Genomic DNA, 19763 nt, shown 5'->3' with positions numbered 1-19763 from the left:
TCTCCGATCTCCTTTGGATTTGTATCTTGCCTTGGGTATTTCCAGTAGGTTTTGATTTGTTGATCGCAGAATGCGATTTGGGTTATGGGTTTTTATTTTTTCGCATAGATATTGGGGAGCGTTTCCTTGAATACACTTGTGTGTTAGGCAGAGTGCCTTAAACGTAATTCTGTCTTTCACTGGTAGCCAGTGAAGAGATCTAAGCGAAAAGGAGATTGACTCCCATGGTTTTTTTCCAGTCACTAATCGAGCAGCCGTATTTTGATGGACTTGCAGATGAGTGATTTGGTATTTGGGAAGTCCTAAATAAAGGGCATTTGCATAGTCCAGTCTGGAATTGATGATTGTTCCCACCACGACTGCAATGTCCTTTTTAGGGATAAAGGGGTAAGTCGGCGTAGTAGGCGCAGCAGATGATGGGATCCGCTGACTACTGACCCTATTTGTGCATCCATTGTCATGTAGGAGTTGAAGATGACTCCGAGACTTTTGACTTTGGTGCTAGGGGAGATATTTTTACCCAGAATGGGCGGTGGGGTCCAAGTTGCGGTGGAGTGACTTTTCCGGTTTGCGTGAAACAGGAGAAGCTTTGTTTTCGAACCATTAAGTTTAAGATAACTGGATGTCATTCAGTTATCTATTAGAGTGAGGGATCTCTCTAATCCAAGAGAATGATCCTTTTCGTTGCTGACGCGGAGATATAGTTGAGTGTCGTCTGCATAGGAATGGTAAAGTAGCTTCTGGTTCCTGATGATTTCAAAGAGGGGACGGAGATAGATATTGAACAGTACCGGTGATAAGGGAGATCCCTGAGGGACTCTGCATGATACCGTATGCTTTCCTGATGTGAAAGATCCCAATTTCACTGTTTGTGATCGGTTTTACAAGAAGGAGGAGAACCATGGTAAATCTGCTTCTGCGACTTTGGCTACTTCAGCTAGCCTAGTGAGTAGTAGTCCATGGTCTACCGTGTCAAAGGCCGCACTTAGGTCCAACAGGATCAGGAGAGAGGATTCTCCTTCATCTGCGGCCTCTAGGACGTCATCCCATATTTTTACCAGAGCAGTTTCAGTTCCGTGCCCTGTCCGGAAGCCTGATTGAAACGTATCGAGTAATTTTTGGGTTTCTAAATGCAGTTGTAACTGTTGTACAATTTCTTTCTCCATTATCTTGGAGAAAACATTTAGACCCGTTATGGGCCTCCTATTGTTTGGATCTTTAGGGTCGAGGGTGGGTTTTTTTAAGATCAGTTTTATTGTGCCTTGTTTCAACAAGGAGGGCACCATGCCTTCCTTGAATGATTGATTTATAAGCTGCGTGATAGCTGGTGCCAATATATCGGCACTTTCTTTCAGCAGTTTAGTGGGAATGATGTCATTGGGTGCTGTGCTGTTGCGCAGAGACCGAATGATATTTTTTGTGGCCACGATGGAGATGGGTTTTAAGGTTAATTTCGGTGCTTGAGCTGGGTATATAATGGTATTTGGGTTGGGCTTAGGGGCGGGATTCATGCAGATTCCATTTTGCTCAATGCTTGTACAGAGTTTTTCAATTTTATTAATGAAATAATCCGATAGTTCGTTGCAAAATTCTTGTGAATCCGCATTGGGGGGCTCTAAGCAGGCTGGATTCATCGACTGTGAAACCAGCTTGAAGAGTTTGCGGGGGCGGTTTAGGGCCTTGGTTATGATGTTGGAGAAATTATTTTTTATTGCCATAAAGATTTCTTTATGATATTTCTTTGTTATTGTCTTATAAATGGTGTGGTTTGTATCTAAGGAGCTCCTTTTCCACGCAGCTTCTGCTCTTCTGCTCTTCTACGCTTTTGCTTTAGCAACGTCAGCTGGTCGTTAAACCAGCCAGCGCTGTTTTTCCGGATGCCATGGAAACACAAATCCTTTACATTACATGCTTGGGAGATGCCTTTTAAGCTGTATGTGGTGTATGTGGTAGTCTGGCATTACATATTTTGAATGTGTAATCATTTTTTTTTAATCTTTACATTAAACTTGGCTTAAATACAGCAGTACCTCGATATGATTAATTTCAACTTGGAAAAAAACGTTTTTTTTTAGGTCCTTATTTTCTGACACTTGATTAAAAATTTTCATGTAATATGTCTTAACTGACCAGTCACCCTAGATCTATAAGTCTATAGGAAAGTTGACTTAAAAGAAAAAAGCTAAAGCCCTTAACTGGCAAAACACCTTGCGCCCATGTTGACGAGGACATGGGCATCCCCCCACAACCCTGGTCCAGTTGTTGTGGGGGTCTGCAAGCAGGGTACTTATCAGAATGTGGAAGCCCCATTTGAGAAAAAGGGGCCACCCAGACAACACCCCCCATTAGAATACATCTACTAATTACTAATCTACTTAGTTATTATAATCTTACGTATTTCTTATTTGTTTTCCTTTTTATAACCATTTTCCTCTAGCATCCCTCTCAAATTGGCTGTCTTCCCTTATAATATTCTTACTCACTGTTTTCTTTTTGTGTAGTTTACTTATCAATTTTCTGTCCTTATCAAATTTTTGGAGAGGATCCAAAAAGGTTAAAGTGTAACTTCACCTTAAAGGGAAAGTTCCACTTTATGTCCTCCTCTCCTCCTCCTCATCTATCTTTGGCCATTTTTTTTCTTTTTTTGGAAGGGGGAGCCGGTACCTGGTTGGATCACCATTGTGAATCCATTGGAATTTCTCCCGCCGCCTCCCTGCCTGGAACCTTCTGGGACATGTTACAGGTCCCAGAAGGCTGCAAGACCATTCACAAAGTGCAGCGTGGCTCATACATGTGAAGGCTGTGAAGCTGTAAGGAATCACAGCTGACTGCCCACAGTAAATATGCCGGCGCTATGGACCTAAATGCTGGTGGAGAACTGGCTCGAGTGAGGACAACGCTGGACCCCTAGACAGGTAAGTGTCCTGTTTTAAAAAATGTAAGGAGAAGTACAGCTGAAGCTTGTTTGGCTGTACTTTGGCTGTACTTCTATGGATCACGGAGATAGTTTTGCACTCCTGTGTCCCGTTTTCAGCAGACAGCAGGCTGAAGTCACTGAGCAGGTTCAGGCTCAGGAAAGATCACGACCATGGAGCTGACCATGGAGTTGATAATGGTGGCAGGAATCTTTTATTTTGTTCAGTCTGTAGCATTAGCAGCAACTAATGCCTGGACACCCAATAGTCCATGTGGTCCTCACTTTTGAGTGTCCACATCATCCCTGGATGCAGGGCCGTCTTTAATATGGTTTGGGCCCTGGGCAAACATTTTTTTGGGCCCCCCTCCAGCTTATTTTGGGCCTGGCTGTGGCCATGTATGTTTTGGCGGTCCTCATTTGTGCAGGTACAGCAGCCCATTGATTTGAATGGGCCGCCATGCCTTTGTTTCCTGCAGAAAAAAGGTGCATTCAGCATTTTAAAAATAGTTGCCTCGAAATCCATTCTGCTTTTGCACCATGCTACTTACCTGCAGTTCTTGCACACACAAACGCACTGTGTTTTTAAAAGCGTGACCTAAACGTCTAAAAATGCAGCAAGTTTGACAGTGCGGGAACTGCAGATAAGTCACGGCAGACCGCAGAATGGACAGACAGTGCTGTATTTCAGTGCTTGATGGGCATAGGCGTGCCGTGTGCGCAGCCTATTACATGAGGCATGCGCTTTTCTTTGCAGGAAACGCAGGCATGGCGGCCCATTCAAATGAATGGGCTGCTGTGCCTGCGCAAATGTGGGCCGCCAAAACACATACATGTGAACCAGCCAGGCCCAAAATAAGCCCATCAAGCAGTTAAATACAGACAGTAATGCCATGTGCTCTGAGACCTTACTCAGCCTGGACTGCAGGTCTGGTCTGTGATTTAAAGAGTTCCTCTATTTTACACATGGCATGGCGTCCCATGGTGCTAAAGCAGAATGGACAGACGGTGCTGTGACCCAATGCCATGCCATGTGTAAAATAGAGGAACTTTTTAAAACACTGCCCAGACCTGCAGTGAATCATCAAATATTATAAAGACTTTGGGCACACTCTACAGAAAAATTCTATTTACAATATAGATTAGCAAACAGTGACATACCTTGAGGAGCAGGACATGAAGAAGTCAGCCTCGGGAAGAGCAAACTGGGGATGTTATAAAATCACATTCTAATTCACTTTTATATACAAGCAGCACCCAGTGGCAGGAAGGGAGAAGTCAGGGGTGCTGTACATTTTAAAACACGGGGAAGGGAAGCAGTACTGTCACTGGCTGTGTGCCGCTGATGATTTTCAGCCTGATTTGTGGGCAGCACAGGGGCTTAACGGGCGGCAGGGCCGCCATCAGGAATTATGGGGCCACTTACACAGCTTCAGGCATGGGCCCCCTGGAGCAGAGAACCGGGATGGGGGGTGCTGCCGCCTGAAATTTAGAAGCGGGGGGCCCTTTACAAAAAAAGAAATAAAGAAAGAAATAAAGAAAGAAATAAAGAAAATATATATAAAAAAAGGGGTGTAGCCATCCGGGGCCCTGGGGACCTCTGGGCCCTTTAATAAAAAGAAATAAAAAATATATATAAAACATATATTTTAAAAAGGGGGTTGCCATCTGGGGCCCTGGGGACCTCTGGGCCCTTTAATATTTTTTTTTAAATAAAAATAAATTACAAAAAAAAGGGGGTTGCCATCCGGGACCTCTGGGCCCTTTAATAAAAAATAAAAAAAAAATATAAAAAAGAAACATTTATAAAAAAAAAGGGGGGGGGGGTTGCCATCCAGGGCCCTGGGGACCTCTGGGCCCTTTAATAAAAAAAATATATAAACACAAATAAAAAAATAAACATTTATAAAAAAATAAAGGGTGTTTGCCACATGGGGCCCTGGGGACCTCTGAGCCCTTTAATAAAATATATATATAAATATATATATACTGTATATATAATAAAAAGAAAAAAAATAATATAAAATTTTTTTTTTATAAAAAAAGGGGGGTTGCCATCCGGGGCCCTGGGGACTTCTGGGTCCTTTAATAATAATAATAATAACATTTATAATATATAATATATATATATATATATATATATATATATATATATATAAAAATAAAAGAAATAAAGAAATATATATAAAAAAGTTTTTTTATATAAAAAAAGGGGGGTTGTCATCTGGGGCCCTGGGGACCCCCAGACCCCCCCCAAAAAATGTCCCTTTAATAAAAAATAAAATAAACTATATTAAAAAAAAAATGTTTTTATTTAAAAATAAATAAAAAAATAGGGGGTTGCCATCTGGGGCCCTGGGGGCCTCCGGGCCCCTGGGGACCCCTAAAAAAAATTGTCCCTTTAATAAAAAATAAAAATATATTAAAAAAATTTTTTTTATTTAAAAATAAATAAAAAAAAAGGGGGGTTGCCATCTGGGGCCCTGGGGGCCTCCGGACCCCTAAAAAAATAAATAAAAAAAAAGACGGTAAAGACGGCCCTGCCTGGATGTAGTCAGCAATCATGTAGTTCAGGCACTGCTTGCAAATACTGCCTGCAGCTGGGCGTGGTCACTGCGATTTTAAAAAAAAGTCTTGAAAGCATCACTAAGGCAGCTGCTGCTACCACTGCTCCACTGCTTCTTCATTCATCGATCAGAGGGTGGAGGCACATTGGTCTTCAAAGTACTGCATATACTTTAGAGCTCCCTTTAGGATGGTGGTGGAAGATCATCCATTTAACCTTGTTTTGGGGAGAAATAGCAATCCCTCTCTTTAATGACCCAAACCATTGGCTCCTTATGCAGGCAATTTGGCATAAATAAGCCCATTAGCCACAAATTGCCTGCAGCAGAGGACAGTAAGTTCATGGTGCTACTGAATACAAAATTGTCTTCAACAACCTCACCCCACTAATGTACAACTTCTGGGGTTTGGGGAATCCTGATGGCCATGAGACCGTAGCATACCCTCCAGTTTTTCCTGCTACTGTGCCTCCAGTGCCCATCATATCAGGCCACACAGTATGTGCTCCAGGAGGCACACAAAAGGGTTTGTATCACTGCCTTGTCACATCTCACTATTTTGGTCACCACTTCTAAATGCTGCAGTGATCTTGAATCCTGAGTCATTGACTGTACATAAGGGCACAAGTGCTCAATAATGGCATGCTGCTGTTGGCGCAGCCTCTCTGCCTTGTCCAGCATTGAATTCCTGTACAAGGGGTTGCACAGATGAGGAGTTGGTAGGCAGCTGATGTCAGCAGTATTTGGCGGCAGATGTTGCAGTGGATACAGATGGGGAATGTTGTGAAGAGTGGTGCTTCAATTTTGAAATCAACTTTTGTCAATATAGCCTAAATTTTTGCAGATTCAGCAGGAATTGGACACATTTAACTTTGGGTTTTTATTGCTGACTATTAGGGATGATTTAAGTATTCTATTTGAATAAAGTTTGAACTCAATACTGGCTATTTGTATGTTCATCCAAATGCTGAACGTGTAGGGGATAATGTAACAGCTTTTGGCTGTCAATGATACTGGGTGTCTTTATTGAGTTTGCATCTTTTTTTGTTAGGGAGTAGGAGTTCTATTCATGTAGAGGGCCTCTCTTATCATTAACAGGGGCTTACAGATTCATGAAAGCCCCCACTCCCAGACCCTCCACAACCACCAGCTAGGGTTGTGGAGCAGAAGCCATGGTCCTCATCAACATAGGGATAAAAAAAACCTTGCCAGGGGGGTCCCTGCTGCAGAACTTTCTGTATATCACAGATATAGGTAGGATTAGGACACCCCAAATATGTTGTTTTTGGAAATTGTGCATTTCTATTGTTTTGTGTTTAGCATTTAAAAATCACTGCTCCTGACCTAATAAAATTATTATAATTTTTTTTTGCATTGGTAGGTGTTCCCCAGGGTAGTGCACCACCTTCCCTTGCCTATAATCTGAGAAAATTGGCATTTTTAATTTGACAGCTTTAGCTCCTTGATTTCAATGAGGTTTGTGTTCTGAGGTTTGGACAAGCTGACAGGTGTTTTGCAGGAGGGAGCAGAGCGGTCGAATATATAGCAACCAGTGATCCACCAATATAAGGACTGCTAGCTGATGTTTGCAATTGATAATCACTTCCTTTATTGATGGTACACACAAGATAATTTGATACTGGGAGATACAAAACCCATATTTCTCTGTGGCCAAATCAAAGGTGATCTACCAATATAAGGACTGCTAGTTGATGTCCATAACGGATAATTATTTCCATCATTGATTGACGCACAAAAGACAATTTAATACTGGGAGATAAAATTGATATTTCTTTGATGCCTAATAAAGGCAGATGTGATTTTCCTCCTCGCTTTTTCACGGTCAGGTGAACTCCAGGGAGAATCCAGCAGCAATGTTTTTATGTTGACTCTGGTTGTGAATATCTGGTGTTCCACTTAAAGCGGAGTTCCACCTAAAATGGGAACTTCCGCTTAATCCACTCCTTGCCCCCTTACATGCCACATTTGTAATTTTTTTGGGGGGGGAGGGGGGGCTTCAGGAGAAGTGGGACATCCTGTCCCACTTCCTCCTTCCGCCGAGGGACTGGTAAGGCGAATAGCTTAATCGCCTTATTGCAGCCCCTCCCTGTAGACGAGCGCCTGCGCAGTGGGTGCCCGTCTGTGAAGCCGAAAGCTGTCACTGCCGGGTGCCCACACTAGGAATGAAGAGGGGGGGCGAGGAGCGGAGCCCCGGCCGGCATGTCGCTGGAAACGTGGAGCAGGTAAGTGTCTGTTTATTAAAAGCCAGCAGCTACACTTTTTGTAGCTGCTGACTTTTAATAAACTTACAAAAAGGCTGGAACACCCCCTTAAGATGCTCACTTAAAGGGGTTGTAAAGGTATTTTTTTTCCCTAAATAGCTTCCTTTACCTTAGTGCAGTCCTCCTTCACTTACCTCATCCTTCAATTTTTCTTTTAAATGTCCTTATTTCTTCTGAGAAAACCTCACTTCCTGTTCTTCTGTCTGTAACTCCACACAGTAAAGCAAGGCTTTCTCCCTGGTGTGGAGAAAGCCTCTTGAGAGGGGAGGGGGTGAGCAGGAGTGTCAGGACACCCACTAGCACAAAGCTATTTTCTCTATCTGCAAAGTAGAGAGTGTCCTGACCCTCCTGCTCGCCCCCTCCCCCCTCAAGAGGCTTTCCACCAGTGCTGCCAATCAGTGCCCATCGGTGCCTCATTATTAATACTGCCTATCAGTGTCACCTACCAGTGCCCATCAGTGCTACCTATCAGTGCCCATCAGTGCTGCCTTATCAGTGTCCATCAGTGCGGCCTCATCAGTAGGGATAAGCCGAACACCACCCGGTTCGGTTCGCAGCAGAACATGCGAACTGGCAAAAAAAAAATTCTAACACACAAACACCATTAAAGTCCATGGGACACGAACGTGAAAAAATTAAAAGTGCTAATTCTAAAAGGTTAATATGCAAATTATTGTCAAAAAAAGTTTTATTAACGGCTGTTTTTTCGGAAGCAGCGATTTTAACCACTTCTACACCGAGGACGTCATATGACGTCCTCGACTTTGTGTGGTGATATCTGAATAATAGCTACAGGCATCATTCAGATATCATTGTTTGTAGCCGGCGATTCTGCGCACCATAAGAATAATCATAGCAGCAGTTCTGCATCTTGATCTCGAATCTTGAATCCCTGCCTCAATAAGCTTGGCAGGGCATCAGTGAAGAAATGATATCTCCTGGAATATATTTTGCTTTAAGGAAAGGTTAACAAGTTAATTAAATCAGATTCAAGTATAAGTCGTTTGTGCTGCATTCAAGGGGCCAGATTCAAGTACTTGCGCTGCGGCGTAACGTATGTCATTTACGTTACACCGCCGCAAGTTTTAAGCGTAAGTTCAAATGGGGCGTGTACCATTTAAATTAGGCGCGTTCCCGCGCCGAACGTTCTGCGCATGCTCCGTTAGGAAATTTTCCGCCGTGCTTTGCGCGAAATTCCCGCGCGCCGACGTGTTTTTTGAACGGCGACGTGCGTTACGTCCTTTCGTATTCCTGGACGTCTTACGCAAAAAAATTTTTTTTTTAAATTCGACGCGGTAACGACGGCCATACTTTAACATGGGCTGTCTAATATTACACCACCTAAATAGCAATCGCAAATTTGCGCCGGGAAAAGCCAACTAGCGACGACGTAAGAGAATGCGACGAACGCGTGTACCTTCGTGGATCGCCGTAAACAGCTAATTTGCATACCCGACGCGGAAAACGACGCAAACTCCACCCAGCGGTCGCCGAAGTATTGCATCCTAAGATCCGAAGGCGTATGAAGCCGTACGCCTGTCGGATCTTAGCCAAATGCCGTTGTATCTTTGTTTGTGAATTACAAATAAAGATACGACGCGGCAAATTTGAAAGTACGCCGGAGTATCAGCAGATACTCCGGCGTACTTTTTCTGTGAATCTGGCCCATTAATCCCACAATACAATTGACATTAAGGATTCTTGTGCATTTGTTTGGTTTATCCTGCACTCTGTGGCCCGGATTCAGATAGGAGATACGACGGCGTATCTCCTGATACGCCGTCGTATCTCTGAGTCCGGCCGTCGTATCTATGCGCCTGGTTCAGAGAATCAGTTACGCATAGATATACCTAAGATCCGACGGGTGTAAGTGTTTTACACCGTCGTATCTTAGGCTGCATTTTCAGGCTGGCCGCTAGGTGGCGCTTCCGTTTGTTTACGCGAGGAATATGCAAATTATTATTTACGCCGATTCAGAAACGAACGACCACCCGGCGCTTTTTTTTTAAGTCGTTTGCGTTCGGCTTTTTTCGGCGTATAATTACCCCTGCTATATGAGGCGTAGCTAATGTTAAGTATGGCCGTCGTTCCCGCAACGAAATTTGAAATTTTTACGTTGTTTGCGTAAGTCGTTCGCGAATACGACTGGACATAATTTACGTTCACGTCGAAAGCATGACGATTTGCCAACGTCATTTGGAGCATGCGCACTGGGATATGTCCACGGACGGCGCATGCGTTCGTTGAAAATGTCAAAAACGTGGGGTCAGTACTATTTTACATAGTACACGCCCCCAACCAGCCTATTTTGAATTAGGCGGGCTTACGCCGGTCCAGTTACACTGCGCCGCCGTAAGTTTAAGCGCAAGTTGTATGTGAATACACAACTTGCTGCTCAAACTTACGGCGGCGTAGTGTATCTGAGATACGCTACGCCCGCCTAAAGATAGGCAAAGCTCTCTGAATTCGGGCCAGGGTGTGAACTTTGTTTTTGAATACCTACATAACACTGAGATCCGTGATTGCACCAAGGAAATTCCTGCATGGAAGTGCTTGTTGTTGCACAGAAAACATACATTTTTGTGGTTCACAATTTATTAATACCTGTTTTGGGACTTGAGACTTTGGAACTATGGGCCTGGATTCACAAAGCACTTGCGCCGACGTATCTCAAGATACGCCGCGTAAGTGCAATTACGCGCCATCGTATCTGTGCGCCGTGCCCACAAAACTAAGATACTCCTGAAAATAGGTTCATCCGACCAACGTAACTTGCCTACGCCGGCGTAGAGTGGGGGCATATTTACGCTGGACGTATTTGGCGCTCCCATTGATTTTCTATTCACATATGCAAATGAGGGAGATACGCCGATTCACGAACGTACGCCCGTCCGACGCAGTGCGCGTAAAGTCATACGTCCGGCGTAAAGTTATGCCCCATAAAGGAGGTGTAACTCAGCAGCATACATGCAAAGGGCTGCACCAGGGAACACAAGCCGACGTATTTTATGTAGTTTACGTAGGATGTGAATATGACTAAGCGTAGGTTACGTTCACGCCGTAGGCAGTGATCCGACGTATCTTAGGCAGTTGTTCCTACGTGATTGTGAGCATGCGCACTGAGATGCGCCCACGGGACGGCGCATGTGCAGTTAGCGATACGTATCTGTCTGGCGCTCGCCCCATCATTTGCATGGGGTCACACCTCATTAGCATGGCTCACGCCCACTTCGACTTACGCCGACTTACGCCTTGGAAACCCAGAGCAGATTTGGAAGCACTGGCTTTGTGAATTCAGTGCTTGCCTCTATGCGCTGCGTCGGTGTAGCATAAAGGAGATACGCTACGGCGGCATAAATATGCGCCAGTGTCTGTGAATCCGGGCCTATCTGTCTGTTATACACCTTTGTTTGCACAATTATTTATTTTTGATGTTTGCAATTTTGCACAATTATTTATTTGCTAAGTTTTGCATGATTGCCTATTTTGCACAATAATTTATTATTTGCACAATATTTGTTTATACATCCTTTTTACTTTATTGCTATTTTGCACAGAATAAAGTGTTATTAATAATGCTTTTTTACATATGTGAATTTTTTAAATTAAAGCATTATATCAATTTTTATTGCATTTAAGTAACCTCCACTTCACCCCCCTGCTATCTCACCATAACTAGTTGTCGCTGAAGATTTCCCCTCTCCTGTTCTGATTGCAACTCAACATTTTAGGTTTACTTTTAGGCCCCATACACACGATAGAATCCATCCGCTGAAAAATCCCAGCGAATGGGTTTCAGCGGATAGATCCTATGGTGTGTACACTCCAGCGGATCTGTTTCCGCGGATATATCTCCCCTGGGATGGATTCCAGCAGATCGAATATTCGCTGACATGCTAAACAAATCCATCTGCTGGAATCCATCCCAACGGATGGATCCGCTGGTCTGTATAGACTCACCGGATCCATCCGTCCGAAGGGATCCCCCGCATGCGTCGTAATGATTCGACGCATGCGTGGAATTCCTTATATGACAGCGTCGCGCACGTCGCCGCGTCATAATCGCGGCGACGTCATCGCCAGAGGATTTCGGCGCGGATTTCAATGCGATGGTGAGTACACTCCATCGCATGAGAAATCCGCTGAAATCCTCGAGAGGATTTATCCGCGGAAACGTTCCGCTGGAACGTATTCGCGGATAAATCCTCTCGTGTGTATGGGGCCTTACTTTCACTTTTGATGATAACTTTAAACAGGAATCTCCCTAATGGAGTCACAGACATCAATGTCCTTATCCCTATCCAAAACAAACAAAAAAAGTTTTGCCTTTAGTGACACTTTTAGGCTCCATGGATGTGGGAAAACGTGAAACGTGGCAAAAACGCAGCACTTTTTACATTTTTTTACGCATTTTACATTTTCTCATGGTCAACAGTCAAAGTGTTCCTATCCTTAACACGTTTCTTCCGCGTTCAGGAGAGGGTTGAAGCTCACCTAAATGCGGCAGCTCCTAAACTCTGCTAAAAGCCTATGGGCCAGATCCACAAAGAGCCGCCGTAACTTAAATATTCTGATTTAAGTTACACTGCCGCAAAATTTCTACCTAAGTGCCCGATCCACAAAGCACTTACCTAGAAATTTTCGGCTGTGTAACTTAAATCCGGCCGGCGCAAGGCGTTCCCAATTCAAATGGGGCGAGTCCCATTTAAATTAGGCGCGCTCCCGACGTACTGCGCATGCTCGTGACGTCATTTTCCCGACGGGCATAGCGCGAAATTACGTTACGCCGTGTTTTGTGAATCGCGCCGGGTAAAAAAAGTTGCGTCGGAAAAAAAAAAAGATACGGCGAAAAAAAAAAAAAAAAAAATCAGCGTCGCTGCAAAGAAGGGTCTACTTTTACAAGGTGTAAACAGTTTACACTTTGTAAAAGCAGCCCTAATTTTACGATTGCAATGTAAGTATTTACGGAGATTTCACGAAGCTAAACCGCTGCGTGGATCTCCGTAAGTGCTCATTTGCATACGCGAAGCGGCATTTCGAATCGAAATGCCCCCAGCGGCGGATGCGGTACTGCATCCTAAGATCCGGCAGTGTAAGTCCCTTACACATGCCGGATCTTCTGCCTATCTTTGGGAAACTGATTCTGTGGATCAGTTCCAAAGATAGAAACAGGGATACAACGGCGTATCAGTAGATATGCCGGCGTATCCCTTTTGAGGATCTGGCCCTGTGTATATTGACACATAGGCATATATGGAGTTGAGTTCAGGAGCATTGGCAAAAAAACTGGAGCTGCCAGTGTAGGCTAGTGTACATGAAGCCTTAGGGGACTTCTAGATCCCTATAGGCCCCCCACCTACAGACCCCCACGGCCACCAAGCCTAAGTTGTGGGGAAGAGGCCCTTGTTCTCCAACATGGGGAGAAGGTGTTTTTCTAGGGTGGGCCCCACTGGCATGGTATCCTCCCCTATGTTAAGAGTATGTTGCCTGGTATGACTCATGGGGGGATGGCTGTACCCCATTTTCTTGGCCAGTCAGGCTGCATGTTCACATAAGGATGTGGTATTGATTTTGGGGTGGCCCCACACATTTTCTTTATCTTTTAGATGCAGTTTCTCCAAAAATACATACCAGACCAGTCTGGTATGGAATTTGGGAAGAACCCATTCCATTCTTTTATGTCATTAAAAACAACTGTGTGTGGGCTTCAGAGCATTTTTCGGGTTCTAAAAAATGGGCAATTTTTTTTCCCAACATGCTCTATTTTTTAACGACGTTTTTAACATTGTCGTTTTTCGGGTTGTAAAAAATGGTCGTGTGTGGGCTTTACGATGTGAAAAATCCGCGCATGCTCAGAAGCAAGTTATGAGATGGGAGCGCTCGTTCTGGTAAAACTACCGTTCGTAATGGAGTAAGCACATTCATCACGCTGTAACAGACAGAAAAGCGTGAATCGTCTTTTACTAACACAAAATCAGCTAAAGCAGCCCCAAGGGTGGCGCCATCCGCATGGAACTTCCCCTTTATAGTGCCGTCGTACGTGTTGTATGTCACCGCGCTTTGCTAGAGCATTTTTTTTCACGATCATGTGTAGGCAAGGTCGTTTTAATGATCAAGTTGAAAAAAACGTTGTTTTTTCTAGAGCCTGAAAATTTTATTTTTTACAACCCGAAAAATTATCGTGTGTACGCGGCACTAGACTTTTTTCCCTATTGGTTGAATGTACTTTTATTTCTATGTTCATATGTTTTTTTATGGCTTTTTTTCTCATAGGCTGCATTCACACAGCATGTAAGTGTTCATGAGAGCGACGCACCCATCTGCCAGTGTTTCCAGAAAAATGCTGCAAAACACCCAATGTGTTTGTGGTGTCATTATTCCTTAACGGCACCCCAAACTTGTGTAGCGGTCCCACCTTTCGTGGAACAAAAAATGCAGCAAAACGTGCAACACAAAATGCACTTGGTTCAGTGCCAAGCTTTGCATGTTGCATTGCTCAAGTATGAAGACAGCTTTAGGAGTGAATATTAGGGACTGTAACAATCACCTGCGAAATGCAATGTTCCTATTCAATCCAGAGATTTCACGTACAGTACTTTTTTTTCCTGACACTAGATGTCCTCAGACTGATGGCCAACATCATTCAACCTACTTCCAGGCTATCATGGACCTGCCATAACCTATAAGTGCCCAGTAAAATGAGAAGTAGCTCAGTAATTAGCTCATCTTTCTGTCTTTCTATCAGTATGCTTCTTGTCAGCACATGAACTAGTTACTATGTAACTATATTTGCTGTTACTATTATCATTTGGCACTGTGGAAGGCTATTTGGATACCTGTATCTCCGTTTACTTTAAATTGAAGTCTGGACTTTCTTTTAATGCTTTAGGTTTGTATACTGTACTAATGCTTCACTATATTGTTTTTGATAAGGTGTACACCTTCTCTGGATGGGCAATGCCTGGTGCTCATGCATGGTCTAAAAATATCTATCTTTATAGTGTTGTTTTGTGTGTGTTTTGACAACGATGTCAATTTTTAACTTTTTCCCCCTGAGTGAGTCATTACCTCTAGCATTATGTTTTTTTTTCTTTCTTAGCAAGTTTTTATATGTGTAATGGAATACTAAAGCAAAAGCAGTTTGATACAGCATGGTATGTATGTATATTGTTCTTTTCTTTTGGTATATACAGTATGTTGGTTAGCACAGCTATGTCAAATGAAAGATGTCTGGTTTCAAATTTGTGTGGGTATTTTTAATATTTAACATTCTACAAGCACACTGCCACCATATATTACGATTTATTTTTTCAAGTTCTTGCAGAATTTTTTCAAATAAATAAGTAGCAAGAAATATGCATTCATTTTTCTCCTGTTTGACATTGGCAGCTGCCTGTTACTGATATCTGACATTGTCTTCAACAACGAAGTAGATCAAGTCTACAGATCTGTTTGGCCATTATGTTACCTGACATCGTGCTATTAGGAGCTGTGACTTTACTTGGAGTTCTGGAGCAAGGTATGTAAAATGAGTGTTCTTGGGAAAAAAAAGACAACTTTTAAACTTTCTGCTTACTTGCTGTTCTCCTACTGTAGATCTGTATGCTGACATAGCTGAGGGAGCGGCACAACCCTCATCACAAGTGTACTTGTAAGCAGGCTGTTTTAATTCTGATTTAGGTTGCATTTATACCTGGGCATTTTGAATCGAGGGCAGAATCGCTGTGATTCTTCCCGCGATTTCAAAACGCGATTTTAAAACGCGATGCTAAAATGACAAATTGCACAACACATATTTCAGATGGCATTCATTTAATGGAAAAAAAAGGAGTTTACCGCGCTGTCTCTTTAAATAGTGAAATAGCAGCCAGCACAGCAAGTGCACAATTGCAAAATGTGAAAGACTAAAACAAATATGTATGTGCAGCGCTAATAAGAAATCTCTAAATCAACAGAGAAGAAAGTGTGTATACATATGCACACACTATTGTAGTAAACTCAAATAATCATACAGACATAATTGCAAACAATAATGTTATTGTTAGAAGTGTTCAAGGTAAACCCTAGATATGTGAGATAATCAATGAAGACGTTTCATCACACAAAATAATATACAGGTAAAAAGGTAAAAAAATATGTGATGAAGGTGAACTAAATCTCCATGTGTGTTGAAAAATGTAGAAAAGTGCCAGACAGCTTGAATAGTTGATCCACCGCCAAACAAACAGGAGGCTTACCAGAGAGATTGAACCCAAATAGGTATACACCTAATGAGTCAATCTGGCTTTATAGTGTGATTCACCTAGGGCAGGGGTGCCCAACTAGTGGCCCGTGGAGCCCTCTGATGTGGCCCGCGACCTCCTGCTCTGGGATGGAATAGAATAGAATACTGTTATTAAAGGTCAGTTTATTACTAAAATCACAGGGTATGTATGGGCATATCTGTTCTGCAGTGGTTACTGGGCTGCTTTCAAACTAATTTGCAGATGCAGAGCAGTGCACCTGTGGGTTACCTGCACTCAGCCATAGACTTCTGTTATTACCTGTGAGTTTGGTGATCTTTCTGAAAGTGCCCCAAACCTGCAGAATATAATAGAAGTCTATTGTAAAGTGCAGGAAAGCCAAAGGTACACTGCATTGCACCCACGGTGCGGGTAACCCACAGCGCATCGGTGTGAAAGCAGCCATGGGCCCCTTTCACATGGTCAGCCCAACCCAGTTGAACCCTCTATTCACCTCTAAGGAGTGGCAGATGTAAACCGCCTTGTGTCCTACCTGCAATCTAATCCGGCTGTGTCCGCTCTGCATATGCAGAGCGGACCTGGACCTGCCATCCACCCGTTCCACTGATTGTGGCCCGTGACCGGTTACCAAGTTGCTTAAGTGGCCCTCGCGCTTCAAAAGGTTGGGCACCCCTGACCTAGGGGATAGAACCTCCTAGCGGGAGATGGGTTCAAACTGTAGACCTCAATGGGATTAGTTTTTAAACGGAACACTAGATGAATAGATATCCCAGAGTAATCAATAAAAGAAAAAATAGAAGAAGGGGGAAAATAGCGTAATTCCGTAAAAAAATAAATAAATAAGTGATTTATTGTGAAAAAGAGGAGAAATTACACTCACATTTAGTAGATAAAAAAAGTGCTTGTAGTAAAAAGTACTGACTTCAGTGGAGCGTCCCAGTTCTGGAGGCTCGGTTCATGGTACTGGGACTGCTGCACCCTGCATTCCGGATTCCGGAGACCATTCAAGCCATGGAGAACAGCAGCATGGTCTACGGAGGTGTGCCTGGGCAGCCATACAATAATAGTTAGGATAAGGGATTGGACTGTAATGTTGAAATCTCTTTAGTAAAGTTACATTAACTGTTCCAAGCTTGGTCTGAAGTTATTAAAGGGGTGCATCCTGGTTCTGGCATATCAAAAGAATCCGGGTCTGTAAAGCACAAAATGGGTGTGAAGCTCAGCTACTACAAAAAGAGGTTAACTCGGCAAGATAATAGCAGCTGGAACCAAATCAGTGTTTTACGGAGGTCCATGGCCTGTTACATAAGTATGGAAAGTGAAGGAGGTAATAATGAGCATGCATTAGATCCACGCTATGTACTCGGCAGGACCCCATTCTGTTACTCGGACTGAGGTAACAGAGGTGCGCTGGACTGGTGAAGAGGGCGCAGGCTCACTCTGTCCATCCTAATGCAACATTGACTTAATTTACAGTGTGTATCATGTGTTTACACATGAGACAGAGGAATTTTGTATTTTTACTGCACACAGTGTGGAAGCTAATCTCTAAGTCAGGGAACTGCCTTAATATTAAATTCTTCGTATGATTGGAGTCTCTGCATTGTCCCGTGCATTGATGAGTGTGCTCCACGTGAAAGGTACTCATGCATGCACCCACGTACTCAGGGCTGCTGTTAGAAATCATGGGGCCCCGTACAACTTACCTGTCAGGGCCCCCCCCCCCCCCCCCCGGAAATAACAAATCGCTAAAATGCCATGGTCGCAATTGTATGCTTTGCAGCCATGGCAGAATTATTTCCTCGCTACTGCCCCTTCCTGACACTTGTTTTTTTTTTTTCAATTGCTTTATAGTAATTTTAAATTACAACAGTGAGCCAAGCATTTGGCTTCAAGGTGCAGAGCAGCCCCATTGAACTCAATGAGAAGTGTGACGGGTGGTGCCGCCTTTCAAACTCTGCAGCCTGCGTTAAAAATGCTGCAGCTGTGAAGTAAAGCATCACATCCATGGCATGTATACAGCCCTGTCTGACTATATGACAGCCGGCTTCTGAAGGGGCATGACCAAAAAAGGTCTGCTGACCATCTCCCAATGGCTGAGAGCGCTGACTGGAATGTTCTGGCGGGGAAGCCGTCCCCCTGTCAGAACACAATAGTACAGCAGGGGAGATCACAGTACTAACATGTGTGTTAGAACAGTGGCTTTGACCTACGGTGTCAGTTTTTTTTTTCGTTCAGCCTGCTGGGTAAAAAAAAAATAGCAGTGTATTCTAGGCATTAGGCTGCATTCACATTTGACGTTTTCTGGATGTGTGACAGTGCACAGGTAACGGCCGTTTTTTGGAAATGCACCACAAATGCGCATATTGCTTGTGGTGCCATTAATTGTTAATGGCACATCAAATGCAAAACAACTGACCGGTGTTTTGTCATGTGGCAAAGCTGCATGCCTCAAAAGGTTCGAGAGCATGGGTGTTCAACCAGTGGCCCTCCAGCTGCTGCAGAACTACAAATCCCTTCATGCCTCAGCATTTGGAAGCCATGCTTGTAACAGTCAGCCTTGAAATGCATCATGGGACTTGTAGTTCCGCAACAGCTGGAGGGCTACAGGTTGAGCACCAATGTTCTAGAGCCTCTGTGGTGTGTTTGTCACACATATGGCAGCCCATTTATGTGAATGAGCTTCCCTGTGTGCAAAAAACAAGCAAAAAATAAATAAAAAAATGCGAGCAGAAGCATGTGTTCCCACTACGCAAAGTATATAGGGGGCTTTAGGGGTGGTATATAGAAATAGCTGGGCAGAGATGTCTGTCAGCTGGAGAGAGAGGTGTCCACTGGCTGCTAGCTTCAGCACTTCAGTTCTAGGCTGGCTCCATATTCACTCCCTCTCCCAAATCCTAACATTTCTGTCCCTTCACTCCAATAGCAACCCCCCCACACTCACCCCCTCCAGCAGAAACACTTCTGCATTCAATCCCTGGAGTTCACCATGAACACAGAGCAGTGAGAGCACGATCTGGAGAGAGGGGGAGCAAGCTTCCTGATCATTCTTCATCTGACAGGAGATAACACTGCCGACTATGGGGGGGGGGGGGGAGGGACGAAGGGGGAATTTCAGGACCCAGGAGAGGCACATGCAGAGACTCTGCAGCTATCTCCTTCTGCTTCAGATCGAGACACAGCAACAGCAAGCATACATAGAACTGATCCCTCTGCAGAGCTGCCAGAGGGAGAAAGCAGGCAGCTCTGCAAGGGATCCACAGGTGTTACAAAGCAGATCCAATAAGTGACTTATCTGAGCAGTGGCGATGTCCATGCTCCTGGGGTGACGCTCTCCTCCTCCCTCTCCGTCCTGTGCAGTCACAGACTTTTTTTTTTTATTCTGAACTCTTTTCAGATTGCCGGGCCCCCCTGCTGGCCTGGGCCCAGTACAACAGGGCTGGCTGTACTGGCTTATCAGCGGCCCTGCACGTACTTATTGTATTGCAGAAAAGTAGAAGAAGGTTGTCGAGCATGTCTGATATTAGTGCCAACACCGCTGCACGCCTCTAGTTAGACAATAAAATGTAGATTAACATACTTTCACTATGGGGCACTGTTCAAGTTCAACAAAGTTCCAAAGAGTTACCCTAGCAGGGGTGTTCAGCATTTCTTGATTTTGCAAAGACTACACACTCAGCCTCCTGGCTTAGGCTGGCCATATGTGTATCAAAATACGTGCAGTTCAGCAGGGACTGGCTGAGATTCGATCCATCTATGG

General features: G+C 43.9%; 1 protein-coding gene across 4 annotated transcripts in view; it reads left to right on the top strand.

The window, feature by feature from the left end:
- The window catches only part of LOC120932527 (leukotriene C4 synthase-like), a 129354-nt gene that overhangs the window by 70401 nt on the left and 39190 nt on the right, over positions 1-19763 (top strand). For 2 of the 4 annotated variants that reach the window (XM_040344974.1, XM_040344978.1), the window contains exon 2: positions 15150-15279. In XM_040344974.1, the coding sequence (XP_040200908.1) occupies positions 15222-15279 (58 nt within the window). In that variant the 5' untranslated portion in view covers positions 15150-15221. Of the gene's footprint in view, positions 1-14463; positions 14650-14875; positions 14915-15149; positions 15280-19763 lie in introns of those variants that run through there. The other 2 variants (XM_040344976.1, XM_040344977.1) reach the window with 2 other exon arrangements.

This window comes from Rana temporaria, chromosome 3, assembly GCF_905171775.1.
Source record: "Rana temporaria chromosome 3, aRanTem1.1, whole genome shotgun sequence".
Taxonomy (NCBI): domain Eukaryota; kingdom Metazoa; phylum Chordata; class Amphibia; order Anura; family Ranidae; genus Rana; species Rana temporaria.
This window is presented reverse-complemented; position numbering and strand designations above follow the sequence as displayed.